At 47.6% G+C, this 12,610-nt stretch overlaps 1 protein-coding gene across 11 annotated transcripts in view; it reads left to right on the top strand.

Moving 5' to 3' along the window:
- Positions 1–147: 147 nt before the first annotated feature.
- The window catches only part of ZSWIM7 (zinc finger SWIM-type containing 7), a 30,062-nt gene continuing 17,599 nt past the window's right edge, over positions 148–12,610 (top strand). The window contains exons 1-5 of one of the 11 annotated variants that reach the window (XM_043499521.1): positions 148–343; positions 1,907–2,015; positions 2,365–2,463; positions 6,265–6,286; positions 10,916–11,018. In XM_043499521.1, coding sequence (XP_043355456.1) covers positions 311–343; positions 1,907–2,015; positions 2,365–2,463; positions 6,265–6,286; positions 10,916–11,018 — 366 coding nt within the window. In that variant the 5' untranslated portion in view covers positions 148–310. Of the gene's footprint in view, positions 713–1,894; positions 2,016–2,364; positions 2,464–6,264; positions 6,287–10,915; positions 11,019–12,610 lie in introns of all 11 variants that reach the window. The other 10 variants (XM_043499519.1, XR_006276240.1, XM_043499517.1 and 7 more) reach the window with 10 other exon arrangements.

The raw sequence follows: 12,610 nt of genomic DNA, 5'->3' as shown, positions 1-12,610 counted from the left end.
TAAGGCGCAAGGGGCGGGCTCTGATCATGTGACCTGGCCGGAAGCCCCCCCTCCCCCGGCCGGCGGAAGTAGCGAGTTCATGTGACGCGGAAGGTGGCCAAGGGGAAGGGACGTTTGAGGTCATGTGACCAGTTCGGCGGGGGTAGGGGGGCGTAACGCTGCGGGGGTTGGGCCCGAGCCGGGCCCCAAACATGGGCTGTGCAGTGGTGCGGGGGGCCGCAGAGAGGCACGTCCCCTCCCAGCATGCCATGCGGCGCCGCAGTGACATATCCGATCCCAGGATGCCGTGCGGCGGCCACAGAAGAGAGCCATGTCCCAGCATGCCGTGCGGCCACCCAGAGAGGTATGTCCCCTCCCAGCATGCCGTGCGGCCGCCACAGAAGAGAGCCATGTCCCAGCATGCCGTGCGGCCACACAGAGAGGTATGTCCCCTCCCAGCATGCCGTGCGGCGGCCACAGAAGAGAGCCATGTCCCAGCATGCCGTGCGGCCACACAGAGAGGCACCTCCCATAGGGCTGCCAGCCCTCCAGGATTGTCCTGGAGTCTCCAGCAATTCAAGATTAATCTTTAATTAACGATTATGTCACGTGATGGAACCTCCAGGCAGACATTCCACCAATATCCCAGCATGCTGTGCGGCTCTGCAGAGAGGGATATCCCAGCATGCCATGGTCTATCTCGAATTGAGCAGATGTTTCGCCTCATAAGCAGGTCAGGGCGAGCTCATGCAAGGAGTAGAGCGAGGTACTTGCTGTGCCGAAAGAGACGATGCTCTGTGTGAAGGCCCCTTTGTGGACAATTCCCGGCTGTTAGTAACAATAACAAAGTGGTTATTGATAGCTGAGGCTGGAGACTTTGTCCTGTGAAGCCCTAATCCCCCAGTCCCTTGTTCCTTGGTTTCTGCGGTGGCATCACTTGAGTAATTGGGCTGTTTCTGCTAGGATTACCACCAGTTTGGGTTTTGACAGGTTTGTATTCGCAAAAAGAATCCAGAATGCATCCGATGAAGTGAGCTGTAGCTCACGAAAGCTTATGCTCTAATAAATTTGTTAGTCTCTAAGGTGCCACAAGTACTGCTTTTCAGTTTGGGTTTTGGCTTCTGTGCCTGGGTGTCATTTAGGGGTGACAGGTGCCTGTTTTTTGAGTGGAAAGCTAGGTTGGAAAGGGGACCTGGCAGTGTTCGGTCAAATGGTTCAGTACTGACTGGACACCAAATGCCAGTTACTGCTGTGATAGTTTGGCCCCTCTGAATGCCACTGGATGTGCTGGGATGCCAGTGAGTCATCCTATTCTGCCAGCCTGGGTTCCGTTTACCTGGTCTTGCTAGGCTAGGCTCACAAGCCTTTTCCAGCTAAGCGCACAGGCAGGACCACACCCAGCTGCACAGCGAGACAGAGATCCACTCTAGAAAGATTCAGCCTTAGGGGCTTGCCCCAGCACTCTGGTGCCCACTCCCTTTAAGGTTTTATGAAATTTGCCCCCCTTCCTCAGTGTGGAGGAAGATATACACAACTTGCCCTCCCAGTTAGAAATTACATAAACTGGGTTATATTATAAACAAGAAATAAGTTTATTAATTACAAAAGGTGAATTTTAAGTGGTAAAGAAGTAGTAAACAGAACAAAGGAGATTACCAAGCAAATAAAGCAAAGCATGCAAACTAAGCTTGATTCACTAAATAAATTGGTTACAAATAATATCTTAGATACTGTCTTGGGTAGATTCCTTCATAGGCCAGATATCTTTCCAGCCTGGGTCAAGCAGTTCTTTTCCCCCCCACTTCCCAGTTCCAGTCTTTTTGTTTCCAGGAGTTTTCAAGTATTTCTCTGAGTGGGAAAGTGGAGGAGAAAGGAAGTGAAGATCTTGATTGTTTTCCTCCTCCATCTTGTATAGGATTTCCATAAGGCCGGAATCCTTTGTTTAATTCCTCCACCTCCCAGTGGAAAAGTTCAGCATTCCAGCCTCGGCCTAGGAGCAGCCAGGACAGGTCGCTGCTTCCGGGGAGCTGCCCGAGGTGAGCGTCGCTCAGATCCAGCATCCTGAGCCCCTTCCCGCACCCCAACCCTCTTCCCCAAGCTCCCTCCCATGCCCCAACCTCTGCCGGCCCCATGCCAATTGGATTATAAACCAGAATTTCAATGAAGATCAGAAATGCTGGTTTATAGAGCTTTCTGATTGATGAAGTGCCGGATAAAACAGCTTTTACTGTATAAGAAATGCTGATAAATAATCAGTGCCCTTCTCTTTGCCTCATCTGGGGGTTGAAATAGCCTTCACCTGAATAAACTATCTCTAATTACTGTATCTATGGTGATGCTAATGATTTCCCAACTTCTCCCTGTCCTCTGCTGTTTTGATTACAGGGTTCAGTTGGGTGTCAAGGGAGATGGAGGCCACTTTGCCAGCAGTGGCAGAGGAGCTTTTGAAAGAGATAAAAAAGGCTTTCCAGGAGACCTCACATGGTATGTGGAGAAAAGCAAAATCATACTGGGGTGTTTGTGGTGTACTCGTAGCTTGGATAAGACACTTGAAAGCTTGGAGATCCTAGGTGGAAAAAAACGCACTCTTGCCCTGTGGTGCCCTGCCCTCTCTGTAAAGAAACATGGCCACCCACGGTGATTTATAAATACCAATAATGTCATAGCTTTCTGTGAGTCAGGCATTCAGCATAACCTTGCTCAGTTCTTCTGAGGCCCTAATATATGGCCTTCAAAGAACTTAGAGCTTTGAAAAATGCTGAGCTCTTGCCCTTTGAAAATGGGGCTCTTTTAAAGGGACCCAGATGGGATGCCCCAAAATTGAGGTACCCAAAATCCATAGTCACTTTTGAAAATATAGGCTATCTTGTAGTTACTCATAAGCATCTCATTTCAGCAGCACTGTACAGCCAGTATTGGGAAGCTTTTTTGTTCAGTACCCCCTCACTTTACTGCATGTGGGTCATCCGTACTTCCAGCTTCACCCGTGCTAGGCCAACTTTGAGGCTCTAAGACAGGGGTGGGCAATTTTTTTGGCCCGAGGGCCACATCGGGGTTGCGAAACTGTATGGAGGGCCGGGTAGGGAAGGCTGTGCCTCCCCAAACAGCCTGACCCCTGCCCCCTATCCACCCCTCCCACTTCCTGCCCCCTGACTGCCCCCCTCAGAACCCCGACCCATCCAACCCCGCCCCCCACCCGCTCCTTGTCCGCTGACTGGCCCCTCCCAGGACCCCCGCCCCTAACCACCCCCTGGGACCCCACCCCCTATCCAACCTCCCCCCACCCCCCTGCTCCCTGTCCCCTGACTGCCCCGACCTCTATCCACACCCCTGCCCCTAACTGCCCCCCAGGACCCCACCCCCATCCAACCCCCCCCGCTCTCTGACCCCTGACCGCCCCACCCCATTCCAACTGCTCGCTGTCCCCTGACTGCCCCCCGGAACCCGCTGCCCCTTATCCAACTTCTGCTCCCCACCCTCTTACCATGCCACTCAGAGTGCAGGAGCTTGCAGCCAAGCTGCCGCGCTCCCCAACAGGAGCAGCGGGCCATAGCGCAGGTGGTGCGGCAAGCTGAAGCTGCAAGGGAGGGGGCACAGCAAGGGCGGGGCCAGGGGCTAGCCTCTCCAGCCGGGAGCTCAAGGGCTGGGCAGGACGGTCTGGCCCATGGGCTGTAGTTTGCCCTCCTTTGCTCTGAGAGGTTGAAATCCATATTTATGGCCCCACAGTTAGTTCAAAGCAACTCTGCTTCAGTGTCAAAGTTACTTGTGACAGGTTTCAGAGTAGCAGCCGTGTTAGTCTGTATTTGCAAAAAGAAAAGGAGTACTTGTGGCACCTTAGAGACTAACAAATTTATTTGAGCATAAGCTTTCGTGAGCTACAGCTCACTTCATCACTGTATAAGTTCTGTTTTGCTGTGGCTTTGAAGTTAGTGAAATCGTGAGTACACAGAACTACTGTAGCAATAGCCATGAATATGAATTCTGGGTAATTATATGCAAATTAGCATCCCCATTCATGAGTCCTATCTCCAGCACTGACACCGCAAGTAACTTTAGAGACTAACAAATTTATTTGAGCATAAGCTTTCGTGAGCTACAACTCACTTCATCGGATGCATTTGGTGGGGAAAAAAAAAAGTGTTTTGGTTTTTTTTTCCCACCAAATGCATCCAATGAAGTGAGCTGTAGCTCATGAAAGCTTATGCTCAAATAAATTTGTTAGTCTCTAAGGTGCCACAAGTACTCCTTTTCCTTATACAGAAATGTTACAGTTGTCCTAGTTAAGCAGCAGAGGGGGCTATACTACTGATCATGATGGGCTTCTTGTTCAGAGGGCAGTAAGCAGCCTGAGCCAACGGTTAGGTCCTGGTCAATTAGAGCAGCTAGTATGGAACAATTGCTGTTCGCTGCACGCTGCATTACTGAGATATTTCTGCAACCCACGCTGAAAGAGTCCTGTTGTGTGTGTTTACATGGCAAATAGACCAAGTGGCGCCTGCAGAAATGAAGTGTCTATTTAAATAATATGTTCTGTCTGAGCCAGAACCAAAGGAAATGGAAATACGGGGAAGCCCATTTGACAGTCCCATTTAAAGGAACGGCACTGGGTGGCTGGTTAGCATCGAAACAGCTCCAGTGACTGAACTGATCTTCATGGAGCTCAGTATGGGTGCATTATGAATATTGTCAGATTAGTTTAGGTCCACAATCTGGGTTTGATTTTGTCTGTTTTATAAAGGATTTTGTACAAAGGTAATGTCAAAACAAACAAAATCAAAAAGGGCTTTTTAAAGTAAATATCCCCTTGGAATGCTGATTTTTTTGTACTGGGTCATGAGAACAAAATTAAACTGACCAGTCTAGTTTCATTAACCAAATTGAGTAAGGTTGGAAGTCAGCTAACATCAGCCATGGAGAATGCATTAGAATGTTAAAATCTTTATAGTTGTAATGATCTAAAGTCTCAATCCCTCAGTGACATCTATGTGGGTAGACCCCCACACCCACCCTGAATCCCATTGGAGGTAACCAAAGGATCAGATTGCAGGATCAGGGCTAAACTGTTAAGTAAAACAGGTTGAGGATTTTTTGTTAATGTAATTACTTGTTTTAACAAGTGCCCCTGTTAAAAGGACATTTTTCTATGCACCAAACCAAAATCAAAAGCTACAAAACATCGGAGACATCCTAGACTGTACTGGGAAAGGAAAAGCACTGTTAAAAGACTAGAATTTATGCGCCACAAATTTATCAAGTGACAGTTTGTTTCCCAGGTAAAATTGCAAGGGAATCAGCCTGTTAATGTGAAGTGCATGTTGTTTAAACCTTGAGGCCTTTCTTACAATGTTTAGATGTAGGATATTAGAAAAGTTATATATTTGTGGCTCCATATTATTCTTTAAAATTCATCACTGCAGCTCTGAATCATTTTAAAAAATGTCTGCACTTAATGTAGGTCCTACATATAAGAAGTCATATTGAACATGCACCGTTTTGTTTTGTATGTTTGATCTAAATAAGGAGTGGCAATTGGTTGTTAGGCTGGTTTAAAAAGAAATGTTTCAAAGGCATTGAGAGACTCTTATGACTATATTAACTGGGGAGAGCCCAGCTTAGTGTAACTGGCTTCTGCTCAGGGGTGCATATCTGGGTTGAGATCTGATGCTGGAGGGGGACCAGGACTGGAATAGTGGGGAATGTTGCAGCTCATGATTAAGGGGCACCTGCAGAACTGTGTGTGAGGGACCCAGGACTGAAATAGCAAAGGGTGCTTCTGCTGAAACAAAAAGACACGTCATTGTTTTCAAGTCTGGTGCAGCTTGCACAGCAACTAGAACCTAGGAACTTGACTGTTGCCACCCTCCCTCCCATGAGGGTCTGTGGATGACTGTCTGTGGTGAGCCCAGGAGTCAGCAAAAATCAACACCGGTTTTTGCATCCCACAAACAGAGTTTCCCCCAATGCATTGTCCATGGGTTTTTAATCTGAGTGAACAGGGGCTACCTATTGTGCTTTAAGAGGTAGGAGGGTTATTCTTCACTATCAGCGTCAACGTGTGATTCTGATGCCATCATCACTGGGGTCATGTATTGTGAATTCCCTTCCCTATCAAACTACTACACTGCTTCCTATGTCACTCTGTGGTTAGGGAAGTTGGACTGATCACAGTAGGGGACAACCCTGCATGACCTACAAGGATGGACAAAGTGGAGCCCACAGGGCCTCTTTGTCTCTGATTTCAGAGGATCTATAGCAAAATGAAATTTGTTTGTCTTTTTGTTGCAGTTCCTGATGATCTCCTGTTGGCGTAAGTACTTTCTGCTGTGCTCCTTATCCCTTCCTAGAGGGCACTCTCAAGTACTTTATAGTTTGCTTTTTTCCCTCTGCTGCCTTATGTCTTTTTCTGTTTGACCAGCAGGTGTTTCTCATGAAATGTAGCTAAATTTGTAGCAGGTGGTGGGATTGGATGTACAAACAGCTTATTTGGGGGGTTTCCTCGTGGCTCCTTGGGTTTCCCAATGTCTCCCAGCCATAATCTGAGCTGTGTTGTAAAGCATTCTAAGCAAGGATGGATTGGACATCCAGGGACCTGGGAGGTCTCTCCACAGTCTTAAGGCCAGATTCAGACCAGGTGTAAGGAGATTTGACTCCAGTGAAACCAAAACTTTATTTCCAAACCACCCTTCCAGAACTTCACATCTCCTGATGCCTTTATGCCGTTGTGAGCACAGCAGCATCTTCGGGTTGCCCTCTGTGTCCGAGCCAGAGGGACAGGTGGTTGTAAAAGAGGGAAAGAGAAAGGAACCTATAAATGTATCCACACAAAATAACTGGCACCTTGAAAGTCATGCTGAGAATCTTATTATTGCCAAGATGCCTGTGGAAAAGGAAGGCCAGGGCTGGCTTTCAATACCATCTCTGTGAGCTGAGCCTGGGAATGTATCAGCCATAACCCAGCAATGTCCACAGCCAAGGGACTGAGTGGCACACAGCCCCCACCCCTCATTGATCCATGGCAGTGCTGGTACAGAAGCAGCATATGTAGGAAAAGATACTTATACGGTCACACTGTGATGCTGCATTCTGACTTGATTGTGGTTTCAGACAGGCAGGGGTTGATCAGAATCTTTCAGGCCTCTTTGGCTTTGAAAATGAGGTTTGCAGAGTACCAGTGGTAGGTGGAATGGGGTGAAATGTTTTTGATAAATCGTATATTTGGTGAAAATGCATTTTTGGGGGGGCATCGAAACTATTCGCAAGTTGGCATTGACTTTTGTGAATAGTCTCGGGTGAAAAACTATGGAGAAAATTCAAAAAAGTCGAAATAGTCTGTTTTGGCCATTTTGAACTAAAACATTTTGACTTTTCATTTTGAAGGGGCATTTCATTTAGAAATTTAGCTAATTAAAAAGGGGTGAAAAACATTCAAAAATGACACAAAATGAAAAACAAAACAAAAAGAGGCTAAATGAAACATTTTGTTCAACCTAAAATAAAGTTTTTGGCATTTTTGTTTCGGCAAGAAAAAACATCAAAAATCCGTTTTGGCTTGAACTGAACCAAAATTGCGGGGGGCTCAACCCCCAAACTTAAAAATGAATTATTCACTCAGCTCCACTGGTAAGAGTCTTACTGCTTTTCTGTAGGTTGAGAGACTCATTCGTTTTTACTCCATGGCTCCCTGTCCTCGATGGACCATAACTGGGCTTGGAAGAGTTAAATGTTAATTGATAGATGTCAGAACTGTTGATTTCTTTCTCAATCTAAAAGTGAAGAGGAGGGAAAAGAATCTCATTGTAAACTGAGTAAAGTTATCTTAGTGGAATCCCACTGATAACTTAATAACTGTTGATTATTAACTATTTCCCCCCCACACCCCGATTAGTTGCCACCAATGCCCTCTGGCTCAGGAATATTCTGATTCTATTCCTGAATCTGTTCTGAATCTCGCCTACTCCAGTCACTGCATTTCAACTTGGCTGCTGATTTATTTCCTGCTAGTACAAAGATGTACATCGATAAAACTATATTTAGGGAAAAATCTCCAAAATTTCTGCATAATGACATGTTTCAGAGTAGCAGCCGTGTTAGTCTGTATTCGCAAAAAGAAAAGGAGTACTTGTGGCACCTTAGAGACTAACAAATTTATTAGAGCATAAGCTTTCGTGATCTACAGCTCACTTCATCGGATGCATGTAGCTCACGAACGCTTATGCTCTAATAAATTTGTTAGTCTCTAAGGTGCCACAAGTACTCCTTTTCTTTTTGCAAAATTTCTGCGACAGCCATTGAAATTCATTCAAATCAACCCGCCCCTCCTGTAAATCTAATCATTAAGGAATGTGTCATGCTGGGAATCCTTCCCCACCCTCCCACCCTTTCCTTTGATGAAATCACTCTCTGTTTGCTTTCAATTTCTGCCTCTCCTCCAAGAGTAGGTCTGGCTGTTCGGCATGTAATCAATGGGGTTGACGTAGACTTGAGCCAGTTGTACTGCTGAGAACATACAGATCTATCTCGGATTCTGTGTGTCTTGACAGGGATCAAGCACATTCTTCCCAGAATAAGAAGCTTTTCTGCTTCCTTCTGTTCTTGTTTTTAGCCATCTCTTCCTTTACACATCTCCTTGTTTATTGTTTACCTTTGTGACTGATCCAGACTGCATGGGTTTTTCTCTGTGGATTAAAAGGTCTATAAAGCTTATCTTTATTACCTCTAAACTCTTTGGAACGCAGTCAAATCTGCAGAATGTACAGATCCAAAATAACTTTTAAGCCTCTAAGCTGGACAATAGGTTAATGGCTCAAATATACATAGCTGGCACACAGTTAATCATATACCTCTACGTGATGTCTAACACATGCAGATAAAAGCCTTTCTGCAGGGGGGCTGAATGTAAATACCTCAGAAGGAATACAGAAACTCTAGTCTCCCAGTGGGGGTCACGAGCATCCACCATGCTGACGAATGTGCACTATCCCAATGGAATAGCATCTCTAGTCATCTCCAGCCCTTGGAATGTGAGCAGGAAGCATCTAGATAGGGGACTAATCACGAGCTGGACTGTGCATGGGCGTAGCCATATGCAGGGGAGAGGGTGAAGTATTTCTCCCTGGCCCTCAGCTTCGTACTTTTCCAGCTTGCTTTGGGGTGAAGCAGAGCACTGACTTACGCCTCAATTATGAGACTCAGCCTATGACTCGGCCATTGTAAGCTAATCCGATCTTGGGCTTCAGGGCATGAGCTAATTTCTCCTGGGGTCAGGAAGACGTCCCCTTGCCCCACCCTCTATTGCACAATAGATTAGTTCATTTCCTTCTTAGTGTGAGGCATCAGGTGTTGGTCACAGCTGGAGCAGGATTCCAGACTGACAGGACCAATGTTCCCACCTGGGACAGTGACCCCTGTGCATATTTATGCTGCTCTGTGTGCCAGAAACACCAGTTCCTTTTCCCCATGCCCACACGCTTGGTTTTTCTAATGCTGCTCCTGTTTGCATCCTCACTGATAACCGTTCTGACAACACGGTGGCTCTCTGCTGTCTGTCAGAGTGGAGTGCAGCTGGTGGGTATGTAGCTCTTCCTCTTGCCAACTTTGGCTGCTGGGGGAGCTGGAGCCTGGCTCCTTTTCCAGAGCCCTACATTAGGTTTTTCTAACAGCTGTCCCGCTGCAGGTGCCAGTAATGCAACTTCCCCGTGAGGAGGTCTTATGTAGACAGGGCAGCTGCTGGTGTTTTTTACCACGGTGTTATCTAGACCCGCTCAAAGCAGGGGTAGGTGTCACAGTGGTTTAAATGCTAGTACCTTGGCTGCTCTGTGGCTTCCACTCTTGCAACTGCCAAAGCCTGCCCTGGTGATAGCAATGCTGAGAGCCTCCCGTAGACACGCTGTGGATAAAGGAAGCCTGTGTCCCCTTCCCTCATGCCCCACTTGTGATAATCAGTGGTCCTTAAAAGGACACTACCAAGTTAAAAATCCCCCGTTAAAGCCAGACACTTACCTGTGTGGCTGATAATGCCTTGTGTCCACAGAGTTCAAAGACCAGGCCTGAAATCGATGCTCCTTTTTCACTTTAGTTGGAGATGGTGACCATTTCACGCTCTGGGCCTCTTGCACTTGGCCAGTGCTGCTGGGTTGTGGGTCACAACACTGGAGAAGGGACTTGTCCTCCCCAGATAGAACCTTTTATTTGTCAGCGTTAAAGAAAAAAAACTTTAAAAATAATTTATTTCAAATTAAATCTTACTCGGGGGGGTTGAAAAATCTTGGGGGATTGTCTGTGATTGGGATGGAAACTGGGGCAGTTCTCATCTTCCACCTTAGACATAAGAATATGAAAACCTTACAGATCCTCTTGGGGGTGGGATCTGTCCCTTCAGAGACAGCCCCACATGCCAGCAGCTGTCTCCAGTGTCTAGGTTCACAGAATCACAGAATATCGGGGTTGGAAGGGACCTCAGGAAGTCATCTAGTCCAACCCCCTGCTCAAAGCAGGACCAATCCCCAATATTTGCCCCAGATCCCTAAATGGCCCCCTCAAGGATTAAACTCGCAACCTTGGGTTTAGCAGGCCAATGCTCAAACCACTGAGCTATCCCTCCCTCCTGGAGTTGGGGCTGGGATTGGCAGTCCCATAGGAGAACCTGAAGAAAGGAGAGAGAATGACCAATGTGCTTCACTGCTCCTAATCAGGTTTTATTTGGGGGTATTGAGCACGGCAGACTAACGCAGTGCTGGGATTTTTGCAGAACGCCTTTAGAGATGCCCTGGGGATCCCTGGCCACATGCATCGTGGGCTCTGTTTGGCTCAATGGCCTTTAAGAGATAAATCCTGCTCCCATCAGAGCCAATGACAAGACTCCGATTGATTTCAAGAGGAGCTGAAGCAGTCCAGACTTTTGCAACACAGTCTAACCCAGGGACTTCTTCTCTTCTAGGCTGAAATTTGTATTTGGCTCATCTGCTGTGGCAGCCTTGGATTTGGTTGATCAACACTCAGTCACGCGAATCGTGTCTTCTAGCGGAAGGGCTGTGTACCAGGTACAGACCAGGCTTTCTCCTGGTTCACTCTCAAGTTCTCTAGTCCCTTGCGGTTGCTGTCTGCCCATGTGGCCCTGTGCCTCATAGAATAAGGAAATGCACTGACTGTTTCAGAACCTCCTTAGGTGGAGAGGGATGTGACATGGAAACATACCACATCTTAAACGGGACAGAAGAGCCATAGTGCTAAGTGTTAATGTAACCCTCGCAGCACAGAACGGTGCCACTCGTTGCATTACACCTCCCCGAGAAGCATCCAGCTACTCCCAGAGACAAGGCCATTCGTCTGATCTGAGCTAGCAGCTCCCTGTGCTCCTATGTGTTAGGAGGATATTTTCTGGGGATCACTGATTTCAGTTTAGAATTTTCATCATATCCCTCAAAGTTCTGTATCACTTCTGTCTCTTGGGGAAAAGCAGGAACTCTCAGATAGGGCCCCGTCTCTGCAGAATAAGCCTTGATCCCATTTTTACCCATCACAATGTGTCTCCCGAGTGTCCTGAACTCTTGTGTCTAGCAGGGTGTGCTACCAACAGGGGGGTAACTCTCTGCCCAGCTGGGGGCGATGGACTAGTGACTCTGCTGCATCTGGAAGCTATTTAGGGAAGTGGTGTGAATTGAATCAAGGGGTGGAGTTCAGCTCACAATGGTCAAGTCTCTGTATCACAAAAACCACCCTAAAATTGGCATCTTTGGTAGAGAAGCGAAGGTCTGAATGGGCCACAGCGATCCAAGTGCCCTTGTCCCACAGAGTGGGGTCCTCCAGGGCCAGGATTGAGACCTATTAGCAGAAGGGGCTAATGTGTGGAGGCTCCCCACACTGTACCTGTTGTGGGATAATCAGAGGGCTGCCTTCCCATCACTGCCAGTTGAACCTTGCACCAGGCTCAATGCACCTCTGAAGAACGACAAACTGTGCCCTGGGTGTTGGAACAGCCCTGAGCAGCATCCCCAGCTGTCCTCCCTACAGCTGCAAACAGTCCCATTCTACCTCTGGCCAGGGTCGGGCTGGGATGTGCCATTGCCGCAGACCCTTCTGTTTAACTGGGGAGAAGAGGAGAGTGTGGTGCCAGTCGCCTCTCTGCCCTGGATAAGGGTGTGATCCTTGTCACGTGTTCAGGGGCTGTGTTGTCCGAGTCATGTGAGGAGCTTTCACTGCTCTTGGGGACTCTGGAGAGTGAGTGGGACCCACCTATAAGACCTGATTCATAAACCCATGGGCCTAGGAACACAGTCTCTGGGCTGAGTTGAGGGGCTGTGGTTGCTTGTTGGTGTTTCACAAGGACTAATTGCTGCTTCCAGGGCCCTGAGGCCGCCGCTGTCTCTGGGCTTCAGTGATTCTTTGGGAAGACGCCTCCTTTATTAATTGGAGGCCTTGAGACTTTTCCTTCCTTGTTGCTGCTCTTGTTAAATGCCCAGCCTGGGAGCTCCCAGGCTCTGTGCAATGTTTTTAGGGCTAAGATGGAGCATTGCATGCTGAGATGTGAAGTCTTAACCAGCTGCACTTACATATTAAGGCTGAGGGGAGCAGCAATTTGCACCATTTTATCCCAGCTCTGTGCAACCTTTGGGCCCTTCGCTGGGCCCAAGTT

The sequence above is a fragment of the Dermochelys coriacea genome, chromosome 17, assembly GCF_009764565.3.
Source record: "Dermochelys coriacea isolate rDerCor1 chromosome 17, rDerCor1.pri.v4, whole genome shotgun sequence".
In the NCBI taxonomy this organism is placed as follows: Eukaryota; Metazoa; Chordata; order Testudines; family Dermochelyidae; genus Dermochelys; species Dermochelys coriacea.
The sequence above is the reverse complement of the archived record's forward strand: the minus strand, read 5'-3'. Positions and strand labels throughout refer to the sequence as shown.